General features: G+C 54.2%; 5 protein-coding genes across 5 annotated transcripts; 3 read left to right on the top strand and 2 right to left on the bottom strand.

The window, feature by feature from the left end:
* Positions 1 to 97: 97 nt before the first annotated feature.
* On the top strand, positions 98 to 2,571 carry N7498_008624 (uncharacterized protein; the record flags this gene model as incomplete). Its single annotated transcript, XM_058455686.1, has 2 exons — positions 98 to 2,352; positions 2,403 to 2,571. The coding sequence occupies 2 exons, from the start codon at positions 98 to 100 to the stop codon at positions 2,569 to 2,571; spliced, it is 2,424 nt and encodes an 807-aa protein (XP_058305674.1).
* A 583-nt stretch (positions 2,572 to 3,154) lies between these two features.
* N7498_008625 (threonine/serine exporter family protein) lies at positions 3,155 to 5,416 on the bottom strand (the record flags this gene model as incomplete). Its single annotated transcript, XM_058455687.1, has 1 exon — positions 3,155 to 5,416. The coding sequence occupies one exon, from the start codon at positions 5,414 to 5,416 to the stop codon at positions 3,155 to 3,157; it is 2,262 nt and encodes a 753-aa protein (XP_058305675.1).
* Positions 5,417 to 6,570: 1,154 nt separating this feature from the next.
* Positions 6,571 to 7,595, top strand: N7498_008626 (uncharacterized protein; the record flags this gene model as incomplete). Its single annotated transcript, XM_058455688.1, has 2 exons — positions 6,571 to 7,473; positions 7,530 to 7,595. The coding sequence occupies 2 exons, from the start codon at positions 6,571 to 6,573 to the stop codon at positions 7,593 to 7,595; spliced, it is 969 nt and encodes a 322-aa protein (XP_058305676.1).
* Positions 7,596 to 7,878: 283 nt separating this feature from the next.
* N7498_008627 (glutamate dehydrogenase (NAD(+))) lies at positions 7,879 to 11,347 on the bottom strand (the record flags this gene model as incomplete). The annotated part of the gene is made up of 4 exons (XM_058455689.1): positions 7,879 to 7,933; positions 7,989 to 8,089; positions 8,142 to 10,975; positions 11,029 to 11,347. The coding sequence occupies 4 exons, from the start codon at positions 11,345 to 11,347 to the stop codon at positions 7,900 to 7,902; spliced, it is 3,288 nt and encodes a 1,095-aa protein (XP_058305677.1). The 3' UTR covers positions 7,879 to 7,899.
* Positions 11,348 to 12,015: 668 nt separating this feature from the next.
* On the top strand, positions 12,016 to 12,246 carry N7498_008628 (uncharacterized protein; the record flags this gene model as incomplete). The annotated part of the gene is made up of 1 exon (XM_058455690.1): positions 12,016 to 12,246. One exon carries the CDS (start codon positions 12,016 to 12,018, stop codon positions 12,244 to 12,246), a length of 231 nt encoding a protein of 76 aa, XP_058305678.1.
* Positions 12,247 to 13,374: the final 1,128 nt, after the last annotated feature.

A 13,374-nucleotide genomic window follows, 5' to 3' on the forward strand; every position in this document is an offset into this window, starting at 1 on the left:
ACTTTGCAAAGCATCGAGCTCCCCGATCAACTCTACGCTTGCTTTTTTCATCTGCACTGCTCTCTCCCTAGAGCTAGAGCAACGAACCCGGCCCACCATGCAGTCTCATCTGACGAGACGGGTCTTCCGGGCCATCATCAACAACGAACCACTGCATTTCTCGAGATGCCACCGACATCAATTGCTGCACACCATTTCCCCCGCACGAGTACGACCCTGGGTCCCTGTCCTCCATGTACCGCGCCGGACTCTCTTCGCCTTCAGTCTCAATCCGACCACCGAAACGGGAGAAGGGCAGCCGGCGACCTTGTCCTCGGAAAAAGGTCTCCAGCCCATGACCGATCTCAAACGATCCCTCGAGGACAAGAGCAGGGCTCCCCCGAACCATACACTTACCAAGGCCTTCCAACTTTTCTTTGCTACGAGGGTGGAAAATCCCGGAATTATCAACCTATTCCAGGCTCGGCTGCTGTCTATAACGTGGAGGCATCTTAAGGCGCAACAGGAGGAGTTGGATGACCGGGAATATCAGGATGTTTTCTCTGTTGAGAATCTTGAGAGAATGCTGTTTGTGCTCTCGGAGGCAGAGTGTCTCCCCGAGTCGCGCGCTACTATCCTGAAGATCGCTCGCTATGCCTACGCAGAGCTCTGTGCCGATCATGGATTCGGTCCCAACTCAGTCAGCCGGCCTGCTCTTCTGGTCTACATCAATTTGCTGTCGAGCAATGGCTGCCCAGCAGAGGCTCGAAATACCATCATTAAGTTCGGCGGCCGATTTCGGGGGGCGAAGCCGTCTCCATGGTTGACCGTAATGAAGGGCTTTGCTATGGATGATGACAAACGTCAATTGCGAAATATTGTTCGAGACATGGAGAAGTACAGTTTGACATTCGATCAAGCCTCTCATGAAGAGCTCATCAACCTTCTCATTGAACAGGGTCAATTCAAAGCTGTCCAGACGGCCTATGAGTGCCCTATAACGGGCGACTTCGACCCTGGCATGGTCAACAAGAAGGTCGTCATCGTCGAGCCTTCCGTTGCCACCAAGAAAGCCGTCGTCAAATACGCAATTCTGAATTCCGAGATCGAGTGGGCAGGACCAATCTTCCATTCACTTCCTCGGGAACCTCTGTCTGAGATAGTAGGCATCACCTTACTTTGGGAGGCGGCACAGGGCAGCAATGCATCTTCGCTTGCGGAAAAGGTCAAGTCCTGGATCGCATCTGATCCTCAGGTCAAGGATGCCCTCACTATCGCGGATTTGAACAGCGTTATCCAGTATGCCAATGCTTCGCAGAGACCTGAACTTGCCCCTGGCTTTGTTCGCTTGGCAGAGCAGTGGGGTCTGGTTCCAGACCAACGAACTCATCTATTGCAGTTGGAGTCGTACATCCAAGCCGGTGCTGTTGAGCAGACGCTTGAGATGCTCGAACAGCGAGTTGATATCGGTCTCCTGCCAAGCGAAAACCTGCCCCTTTGCAACAAGCTGATTGCCATGCTTTGTCTGTCAAAGCAAAGGAATGCTCTGTTCCAGCGAATTTCGTCTCTTCTCGATCCCCTTTTCCAGGATAATGTTCGCCTGGACCCTACAACTGTGGCCGCATTGACGCGTATGCTGCTTTATCGCCATGACTGGGAGGCTATTTCTGAGCTGCTTCGTCCCCGCCTGGGTACCTACGACGACGAAGGAAAGGGGGTCGTCCGGAATGTAATCACGGACTTTATCCTCGACTCGAGCCAGAAAGATGAGGATGTGTGGGACGTATACGAGCTTTTCAAGCTCGCATTCCCCCAGACCGCTGTCAGCGTACGAACCGAGATAATGTGCAGTTTCTTCGAGCGCAAGCGCAGTGACCTTGCCGTTTTGGTATTCGGACACATGCGCCAGGCGGAAGACCCGAGACGCCGTCCCAAGCCAGATACCTATGCTCGGTGCTTCCAAGGAATTGCCCGAAACAGCGACGCGACCAATTTGGAGCTGGTGCATAACATGCTGAAGCTCGACCTGGAGGTGAACCTTAACACGCGGATTCAGAACGGGCTGATGTTGGCCTATGCCGCCTGCGAAATGCCCGAGAAGAGCATGGAGATCTTTCGCCAGATCCTCCAGTCCGACGAAGGACCCTCGCAAAAGACCATTGGAATCTTCTTCAAGGTCTGCGAGAAGCACCATAACGGTGCGCAGGAGGCGATCAAGATGCTGGAGAAAATCAAAAAGGTGGGCCTTGAACTCGATCGCCGGCTCTTCACCGGATACATTGAAGCCGTGGCCGCGCAGTGCGAGTTCGACTTGGCCACCACTGGGATTGACAAGATGCAAGCCGAGAGCGGGGTTCCCCCCACGAGCACGACGTAAGTGAAACTTTTGAGTTGCTGTCTATGTTCATTGCTAACTTGACCAGAATTGGACTATTCTACAATGCCATTCCATATCAGTATTGGAAGGATCAGGTGGAGGAGTGGGCCGTGCAAAAGTACCCCGAGCTGTGGGCGCATCTGGCCACGATGGAGCGCAGCGAGCATGAAGACGGGCTCAAGTTTGATGGCATCGACAACGAGATATGGGTGTAGCCCCTGGGAGGTGAATAAATAGTTCTTGTATATTACTTTACTTGAATCATGCATATTATAATTCTCAGCATCTTTTCTGGTTCTTCGAGAGGTATATACATCGAACAACATCCACGGCCTCCACGCAATCCACGCGGGCTCACCCGAGGATCGTAAGGCGTTCAAAACATGATCCTCCCCCTAACCTCACCATTCATAACTCTCTTATTCCTTAACCCAACCCATTACCTTCAACCTCCATCATAGCATCAGGACTCATCTTCAACCCCAATCCACCTCCTCCACGCCGCTCCCCTCGCAACTAGCACCGCAACTCTAGCGCATGCCCTGTTAGAACTAATAATGACCTCTGCCTTCTGGATTGCGTTTATTGGGGCTGTTCTGACGCTGTGAATATTCCCCGCTTATATCTAGCAGCTGGAAAGTTGTGGATCAACTTGAGATGAGTGGATTGATAAATGAAGATGGATAGGAAGATCCCGCTATGTAATTTCCTAAAAATCCCAAGTCGCTGTAGATATATACAATGCACCACCGATTCGCTTCAATGTACAATGTTTCGCCGAAACCGTTGTGAGAGCTTTTACAAGCTGAAAATACCGCTCCGTTTCTTTCCGTGCGGATACACAACCAACGCCGAGACGAAGAGGCCGACCGAGATACCGATGGCTGTTTGAATCATTCCATAGCCCAGGGCAGTCAAGGAGCTTCCCGAGTTGGCAGCAGTGATGGCCGTCTTGTTACCGGACGCCACGGCGTCGGCATACTCGAGGCCGGAGATGATGGAGCCACTGGATGCGAGACCAGAAGGCACGAGGGTAAAGATACCCGGAATGATTGCAGCCGCGGCATGACCGTGCCACAGACGACTGTACAGATTGGCGAGAAGACCGATGGTGAAAGCACCGACGGTGTTCGAGACCTGACCCGACCCGAGTTTCTTGCTGCTAAAGTAGTTGGTCACGTAGCCGCAGACACCCATGAAGACGGTGACGGGAACCTGCTTTAACTTGGCCTGGTTGATGAGGGCGGCGAAGAAACAGAATAGTGCGACCCAGGGAAAATGCTGAATGTATTCGTTGCCCCAATCCGTGGCCGCATTGGAGCATGTTGATTCTCTAGTGGCATTGTGGTCGATGACACCGTAGATCGTGGTGCCGACGGTGACACCGTAGCCGAGGAAGAGGGAGTAGATGATAGTGAAGACCAGGCGGATAGAACCGGCGTTCATCTGGTGGGATTGCAGTTCCAGACTGCTGCTGAGGACCGCAAAGCCGGGCAGAATCATAGCAATGGATGATTCGGCTAGGGCCGCATAGCAAAAGACGAACTCGCCATTATGCCGGATACTTCCAAAGGCACGAGCTAAAAATGAGGTCAAGATGGCTGCTGACACCTCCAATACGTTAGAGTACGTGGCAGATGATGGGGCAAGGATGCGCTGCATGAATCCAACCAGGGAGCCCAAAACGAAGATGATAGGGAGGTCGATAGGCCGGGCAGAGAAGGCATAAGGACCGACAGCGACACTGGCAAGGCCAGTCAACAGGACCAAGAACCAACGATTGTAGCGCGGTTTGCGCTGCATGATCTGATCCAGATCGCCGGTGGCTTCCTCGACACTGACCACGTCGTGAACCACATTCTTATAGACATTGTGAGTCTCTGCTAGACGAGATAGATCCAAACCCTGAACGACACGAATAATCTTCACCTCGGCGGTGCGCGTCAAAGGATCATCGAAGGACATGAACATGCAGCCTGGGATGTACATGAACTGCCCATTGACCTCCAGTACGTTGGAAGTCATCATCATGTACTCCTCGAGACGGTGAGTTGGGGCACCGTACTTCATCAACGCACGACAAAGTTGCATGATGTATTGCTGACGGGCGAGAATAGCGGCAATGTGTACCTTCAGCTTGACATCCTTCTCATGCTTGCGTTTCTGCTTCTTCCGCTCCTTATAATTCAAGTTGCCGGGGCCTTGAGCAGCAGGCACGCCGACCCGGCCCATATCCATGGAGGCCTGAATCAAAGAAGAGGTGTAGTGATGACCGGACTCCCTCTTCTTGGGCATGGCCGGCTTGGGCAATTTGTTCAGCATGGGGAAGCTGGCCCTGCTGTCGTTGTTGGAACCATCTTTGTACCATTTGACCTTCTCTTTCTTCCCACTGGGTGTACTCGTTCCAGTCGGCGTGCTTGCTCCGGTGGTTATTCCTGGAATAGTCTCTGTTTCAGGATCCGTATCTGACCCGGTGGAAGCCACACTGACTCTGCTCGCAGCAGCCCCCAGGTTGTTGGCATATACTCGGAGCAACTGCGAGAGGAGACCTCCGTTAAGCGGTGTGGAGGCTCCACTTTCGCCGGGGGTCGTCGCACCAGAGCGCGGTTCCTGTGTGTCACGACGAGTCCCGAATACATGCGGCAGACCCAGCTGGCTCAACATGTGGTGGGCCTGCGAGTCATGACCGATGCCGTGAAGGCGGTTCTCCTCATCACCGGCCTGACGAGCGTGGAAGCTTTTCAAGTCGTCCGTCGCCCCGTAGTATTCGGGCGACCAACACGCGTCCACGCCCTCCGCTTCTCTTTCAGGCGGACGACCCAATCTCTCTGCAATTGTGGCAGTCCTCTGTCGAATGCGCTGGCTGGCAGTCCTCCATCGCTCGGGGATAGAAGGCGTATTATTCGGTTTCTCGACGACTTGATCGCGGACTTCTGTGTCAGGATCCTCAGAGTTGAAGCGGGCGGTATTCTCAGTAAGCTCTCGGTCCTCCTCCCCCGTGGAGGATTCCACGGAGGTTTGGTGAGGTAAGGACGGAATCTTGTCCTGCGAGTCGGACATTTAGAAGCAACCACGTGGCGCATGAGCAATACCCCACAAACGGCAAAACTTCATATTCCTGGGGAAAAAGAAAGAAGCAGGGGACACAAGGGGGGCTGTTTTTTTTAAGAGGCACCGGTCTCACCATCAGACCCACGTCGCTAATGCGGGTTGAAGTCATGGCCGGACCGAGACGCGTGAGTTCTCGTGGCGCTCGGCCATTGATGAACCACAAAAAATGAAAATGAAAATCGATTCCCGAGTGGACTGGACACACCCTGGTTCAATCCGTTCAGTTCCTGGTTCGATCTAAGGAACTTTGCATCATGCGAGAGGGCTATGAAGGCCAGCACATAGTGTTCATTAATAGACAAGCTTCTCCAGCAGCCGCTAAAAACCCACGCTAACGACGCAGGTTTATTGCTAGAGCCGTCCCTTTCCTGAGTTCGCCTTCCATTTGCAATTTCCTCGGTGCTTGGCTCCGTTGTGGATCTCTGCGACGGACGAAACTGGTTCTGGGCCTGACCCACATTGACACAAAGGACCGCGGCCGATTGTTCATCAATCAACGGGGAGATACCAGGGTTCTCTCTCTTGTCGGTTGGCCACGAATCATGATCGAACCAAACAGCGCAAAAATAGGTTAGGGTGGGGTATATCCATACTCATTGATCTTCACTGCTTAACTTACGGTCGTAAATATTTCACGTAGCTCAGACCGGCTAGCTCCGGCGTTTCTAGATCACCGTGCCTGAAGATAGCACGAAAAAGATCTGATGAGTAAACGCGCCCCGTTCCCCCGGTATGTATGTAGCTCAAGTGGCGGAAGTCTGGAGCACTCCGGCTGCCGTTTATCCATGCCTATCTGGGCGTTAACCCTCGGCGATATAAGTATAAAGAGTATACATGCAGTGCCGAGACAATAGAAACCCCCTACCACCGCCGTCAAAAAATACTCCGCCACAATCACGTAGCTACAGTCACATATCAGAGCTATCGCCGGCTGCCTAAGCGCGATTAAAATGCTCCAGTTGTAGATGACGCAAAGTCTCCCCCTCCAGCCCCGCCATATCGTCACTCCTTCCCCGCACCTATAATGCGCGGTAAACCTCACCTGGATATGAAACCCTTCGGTAAAGAATAAAAACCATAAACTCTCGCAAAATAAGGCCGAGATGTCGATCCGAGAACTCCAATCCCCAGACCACCCGATCGCCCTGCGCCGCACCCACCTCCTCTCCCCCGCACCAGACCGACTAACCAATACCCCAACGACACTATGCATCGCGCGCGAGAACACCCTATCAGGACGCGACTTCACGGTCACGCAGCTGCGTAGAGACGAGCCAATAGGCAGCTCACGACGCAACACACTCCTGTATACCGTGAACGGCAAATTCTGGAGCAACTCACTGCAGCGTGAGATCCGCGATGCATCCGGGCGACCGATACTCGAGCTACGCCGGATATGGTGGAAGGGACAGTGGTCGGTGAAACGGGCTGGCGGAGCCGGTGACGAACTACTCAACGTGGACATGCGGTGGGCGATAGGGACGAAGATGGATATACGATTTATGAATGCGCTTGTCGGGCGCCTCGACGACGGTCAGCCTCGATGCTGCAACGAAGAGGATATGGAGAGTGAAGCTCCGCCGCCGTATACGCCGCCTCCGTATAGTGCCGTCCCGGCCAGTGATAGTACGAACCAATCTGGGAGTGGTGGCGAGAGTGATAGTGCCGACAGTTCAGACTCCAAGGAACGGACAAACAACTACGAGCCTCCAACCTATGACTCGCTTCGACGATCGAGTCATTCGCTGCGCGATTTGCTGGATGCGGTTGAGCCGCCCAGGGAGCCAGCACCGGCACCGATGTCACATCAGAGACGCTGGTCTGAAGGGGGATATGATCCCAAGGTGGAGCTGAAGGTGGTGCAGGTGAATTCTCGAGCTGCGATTGTGACGATGGGGGAGAGAAAGATCATCAATATTCGGCGGGGCAAAGTCATGGATTATAGTCTGTCTGGGCCGATGCCCAAGTGGGAGGTTGAGATTGCGGAGGGTGTGGACTTGGTGCTGGTGAGTTGCGCTTCCATCGTCTCGGGATTGGGAAGGAAATGCTAATTGAGAAAAAGGCCGTTACGATTGTATTGATTATGGCCGAATTTGTACGCCATGAGTATCGTGTTCGGGTGGGTTGATGTTCATTTATCTTGCTCCTTACTTTATGTCCCGAGGTAGGATACGGTTTATGTTTATGATCTACACTACATATGAATCATGTTCAAAAAACCCCTTTCAACCGGGGCATTTCAAATGCCAATGCAATTGGAAATCCAACAACTTTTTTTAACCATACATTCGTCAGGAGGAATGCCTCATTCCCCGTATTAAGTATATCGTTTTTGCCCTGCCAGTCTTGATAGGCATGGGCATGGGAATTTCAGGGAATCTGGCGTAAACAGCAACAAAAAAAAAAAACAAAAACAAAGAAAAGACCCAAGTCTACGACTGGAGCTTAGACAAGCGCTTGGTCATGCTGGAGAGATGTTAGTGATGATCTAGAAAGACGAGGGTTATAGGTGAACACGTACAAGTCAAAGAAGGAGAACTGGCTAGGGTTGTTGCCGAATTGATAGACGAAACGGCTAGCCAGGTGGCTACCGAAGATAGCACGGAGGTAGCTTTCGGGCACCTGGAGAATCATTAGCATCTTCACCGAAATAAAGGACGGACTGTAAACATACCCGTTCCAAAATGTGGTCTAGGCCGATCTTTTGCAAGAGAAGACTCGGCAGAGCATCGCTTAGGACCGAGCGGCGAAGGGCGATGTTGTCCCAGAGCTCGGTCTGCTGAAGCTCCTCGTCCAGCTTGGTAATGGCGATACTGAGACGGTCACTCAGAACACTTCGCAACACACCGGTCTGCTCGTGCTCGCGCCAGATAGCCTCAAACTCGAGAGTGGCGTTCTCCTTGATGATCTCCTGAACCTGCTTGACGTAGGCCTGGTAGAACTCGGGGACGGTGCCGTCCTCGGCGACACACATGTTCTGGATGAACTCGGAGTCGTTGAAGGACAGGGAAGCCAGAACCTCCAGGGACGAGGAGGTCACACCACCCTTGTTGGCGGAGGCATCCTTGAACAGAATGCAGCCAGCCTTCTCCAGACGCAGCTTGGCATCCTGGGTGATGAAGAGGTTGGCACCCTCAACGATGTAGGGAACAACACACTTGTTATCCTGGATAAGCTTGCCAACGGTGGACAGGTCGATGGACTCAGGACGACCACCGCAAGGCACGAAGACGTCAAACTTCTCGTGGTGACGGAGGTGGAAGGTGTTGCGGAAGAGCATGCCGTTGGCAACGACCTCACCACTGGGCAGCCTGACGTTCTTCTCGTCAACCAGCACGCGGTAACCCTCGGGCGACAGCTTAGACATGTCGAACTCGGAGATCATCACACGCTTCTTGGCCAAGCGAATCAGCTCCTCGTGGTTCAACCCCTTGGGGTCGACGATGACACCGGCACCGTCAACGATGGCCGAGTACTTCTCATTGGAGAGCAGAATCTCATTGGATCCCAGATCGCCGTCGGGACCACCGGTCTGCAGCTTGAGCATGGTGGAGGGGTCAATGTTCAGCTTACGGTAGATACCGAGCACGTACTGGCGGACGGAGAGGGTGGTCATGCCGTAGGTGTCGTGGGGGATACCACCCAGCTTGGGGCTCTTGCCAGTGAAGAAGGACTTCCACCAGGGGGCACCACGGTTGCGGGCGTGCTCGGTGGCCCAATCAACCAGCTCAGCGGTGTTCTCATCGGGTCCCATGAACAGGATCTCGTCCTGGCCGTGCAGATCGACGATGGGATCCTTGATACCGGGGCTGACGGGGGGCAACAGCAGATCCATGATACTGTCGATGTACTTCTCGAAGGCGACCCGCGCCTTGTCCTGGTGATCCACATCCAAGAGGATGACACCCTTGGCACCGCCTTCGGGGATATCCTTGTTCTTGCGCTGCTGCGTGTTGGCCAAGTTGTAGTTCTCGTCAAACATGGAACGAGCGTTGATGCCGTAGGCTTCCTTGTTCCGACTCTTGACAATACGGATACCGCCACGAGCAATGTCACGGAAACGCAAGTGGAAACCACGGAACTCGGAGCTGATAACCAGGAACATGCCGTACAGGGGCTGGGGGTACTCGTGCTCAGGCAAGAAGTCCGGCTTCAAGCGGAAGCTCAAGGCCACCTTGGTAGGGGTGAAGAAGTTGGTCTTGAGGATGGAGTTGTTGAAGACGCGGAATGAGTTCATGACCATCTCGTCGTGCTCGTTCATAGCGGTGCCGCGGATGAGCGCCTTCAGCTTCTTGTCGTCCAGCACCTCATCCACCTGCAGACGCAGGTAGCTGAGAGTGGGCAGGAAGTCATCTCCCGTGGGGCCCTGGGTCTGTACGTAGTGGGTGTTGGCAAAGTCCAGGTAGAGCTTGTGAATGAGCTCGGGGTAGTTGTTGATGATCTCAAAGATGTAGTCGGCGGTGAAGGTTTCCGTACGCAGACGCTTCTTGATCTTGGACAGCAGTTCGGCGTGCACGCTGTTGTTGGTATCAAGAAGGGCAGACAAGGAGGTGTATTCGGAGCCCAGGCGGTTCAAGAACTGCTGCACGAACACCCAGGCGCAGTGAGCGTAGATGGTCTCCTGCAGACTGAGGCGGCCCGTGGCAAAGTGTCCCTGGAATCGGTTCTGGGGAATACAGTAGAGGAGCGAGGCCTCCTTCATGATCTGGTGGATGGCAGCTTCGATCGGGGGGTACTTGGCCGATATCTCGGGCTTCTCCGAGGGGCGGAGATAGAGGGAGATGACGGTGATACCATTGGCGAAGTTCTCAAGGTACTTGCGCGAGCTGGTCAAGCGGTAGTAGTGGTACAGATCAGACAGAGCGCTGAACAGACCCATGGCCGAGCCCTGGCGGTAGGCAATCACCAGGCGTTTCTCCCGGCTGCCCTCGATCTCAAACATCTCAATGACCGGGCCGTGACGACCGACGGCAGTGGAGATGATCTCTTGGTAGATGGCCTTGGTGTTGGGGGTGGCCTTTTGCAGGAAACGCTTCTCACCGATGATATCGATGTTGGTCTCATTGGGAGAGACGTTAGGGTTGGCGAACTGGCACTTGTACACGAAGTAGCAGCGCAGCTGCTGGCCGTTGTCACCGGGGAGGGTGGTGGGGGAGCGGAAGGTCTCCACGCGGTAGCTGTTGGGACCCTTGGAAGTGTTGATGTACTTCTCATCAATCCGCTGCTCGTAGCGGGGGCCGTTCACGGTGGACACACCAGGCCGACTGGTGTCAATGTAGACCGCGTGGTCTTCGGCCTCTTTGTCCAGGCGGATCTCGAGCTGCTTATCATCGCGGGCATAGGCGGCGACCTTGGCAGCGTAGAGGGAGAGGATCTGGGTTACAATGGCATCCACCGTCTCGGTCTGGAAGTAGGTGTCGTCGATGCCAAGCATGTTGTAGAACCAGGTAGTCTCGGAGATGATAAAGTCACTGGGGAAAAAGCCCTTCTCCTCCAATTGATCCATCACTGCGACACGTTAGCTCAATGAATTGGTCTTCAGAATTACAGTCTTCACGTACCCTGCTCCATCTGCTTCTGCTTGCCCTCGAAGGTGGCGGCAATGTAGCCCGGGTCCTCCTCGGACAGAATCCGGTGCGGGCTGTGACCCGGAGTGCCGGGGATGCCCAGATGCGTGGGCTGAGGGGACGGTTGCCGCAGGGCCTGCCCGACGACATGGTCCAGGTGCTTGTTGTGGGGGGGGAACCGTTGGAAACCGATAGGCGTCCCGGAGCCGGAGCTCCCATCCTGGCTGTTAAACATCTTAGGCTGGGGTCGGTAGGGCAGCTGGGCGCCATTGGTGGTCTCCGACGGAGGAGTAATAGGCGCGGGAGACGACATGATGTGTCTTTGGAGACTCTAAACAAGAAGAAAGCAGGAAGAAGAAGAACTCTGAGGAAGAACCGCGGTCAGCCGGCGGCACGTGGACAGATAAGAAACGCTTATCACTGAAGTCATCGAGGGGTCAACGGGAAGTGAGAGATCTCGCAGGCAGCCCGATAACAAGCAAGGAGGACAGATACTCACCGACGCCATCTACCGTCGATCGTGCTAGATACTTTTTGTGGTTCAAGTGAAAAATCCGGGGAATCCCAGGTTTATTAAATACTTCCATACAAAGACCGGGTGGCCAGAAAACACTAAAAAAGGACCGCCGAATTTCTCTGACACAGCGCGGTGATGGAGCCAGTCATAACCGATGCTAGGCGGCGCTCCATCGTGACCAGCGGTCTCGATGTCCTTGATCCGCAAGGATGCTCCACCGGGCCAACGCTCATTCCTCCCCTCGTCCCCTCAACCCAGGCGTGACTAAGACCGGCGCTTCGTCGCCCGTTGATTGGCAGCCATCGCCCCTCTTTCCGAGGGCAAAGCCGAAAGGGAAAAATCCCGCTGCGTCATGCGGGCCGAAAATAGAGAAATAATTGCCTCACTGGAGTTCACCTGTGTGGCTGAGACGCTGGTCTATTCTACGCTCGTCTATGCTAAGCATCCTTGGGGATTAGTGAACTATGGCGACTATCGATTCTCCCGCTCAGGTGACTCGCCAGAGACTTTGGGCGCTAAAAATAAACGAGAAGAAGGAGGAAAAGAAGGTAAAGAAGGCGAAGGAGCGGAAAGAAGGTTACCTGAGCACGTCAACCGCCCTGGCCGGTCGAAACCGTCGTTACTTCCGCTTCATGAGAAATGAGGTGATCGCGGTGGGATGCGATGTGTCATGGCGCGGCCTGGACAGGTTTTGAACACAGTAAATGCCTCAATTGCATCCAGCCCGCCCTACCGTCCAATTTGTCCCCCAGTCCGGGGGATTTTCGCCATTGGGGATGCGTAGCCAAGGCTATTACGCACTGAAGGACACCCCGGGCCGGTGACATCTCCAACCGGAGGGGCTCTGGTACCTGGATCCTCGTGGGTTGCGGGGTAATGAGGACTAGTCGGCGCTGTTGCGATCCAGCCGTCTCGCACGTTCTGTACTGCAACGAATCACGGCGAGCCCTATGGCCTTGTTGGGACCCCCTCAAATTGTCCGAACAGATTCTGCAACCCCAAGGACCGGCGGGGCCTTACGTGATACCGGTCACTCGGCGCCACTGCGATTGGGAGAAACCTCCGACGGTGGAGGATGAGGTCACGCTTCATCTCTGGGGAAAATTCTGTTCTCCGGGTGACTTGTTGCCTGAGGCACGTGTTCGCCCAGGTCGGATACCCCAGCCGAACCAGACTTTCAACTTGGGAGTGACTGGCCGTGATACTTCATTCGCCCTCTGCTGTCTCCAGGTTTGCAACAACCCGAGGAACATCGCAAACAAGGGATGACATCAAGGGGCAACCCTCGGACCAAAACCGAAGCCGACTCCAGGAATTGCTCGCCTGACACCCGAGTTGACCTGGGTAGGCACGGACAAGTACAGATACTTAAGTTCAAAGCCACTGTTGACCTGGGTAAGACAGGACAACGAGCTCGTACCGTCCGTCCTTGCTCGCACGGTCCCGGATCTCGGATCTACAGGACATTCCGCTGAGATCGGACATCTTTTGCTCAAGGGCACCTGGGGTATATCCCCTGCGTACAACCCCAGCCGCCCTATCTCTCGCCCCGGAGGATGTATGTCCGAGGCCCATGGTTCGAACCGATTTGGAATGCCTGCGAACTAGTACAGATAGCTACCTAAAGCACGGGTGTTGCTATCACGACCTGCCCAGGGCGAATGAACGAGTGTACATATCTGATCGGTCATCTGTCAGGCGTCTGCAGAAACGCCAACTCATCATCGCACAAGCATGACAGCCCTGCCTTTATTTTTTATTTTTTTTGGAGGCGGTGAGAACTCCCCTTATCTCATCCCACACAGCAAATATCATTGGTGATT

The sequence above is a fragment of the Penicillium cinerascens genome (assembly GCF_028974065.1).
Source record: "Penicillium cinerascens strain IBT 15544 chromosome Unknown scaffold_4_segment0_segment0, whole genome shotgun sequence".
Taxonomy (NCBI): Eukaryota; Fungi; Ascomycota; class Eurotiomycetes; order Eurotiales; family Aspergillaceae; genus Penicillium; species Penicillium cinerascens.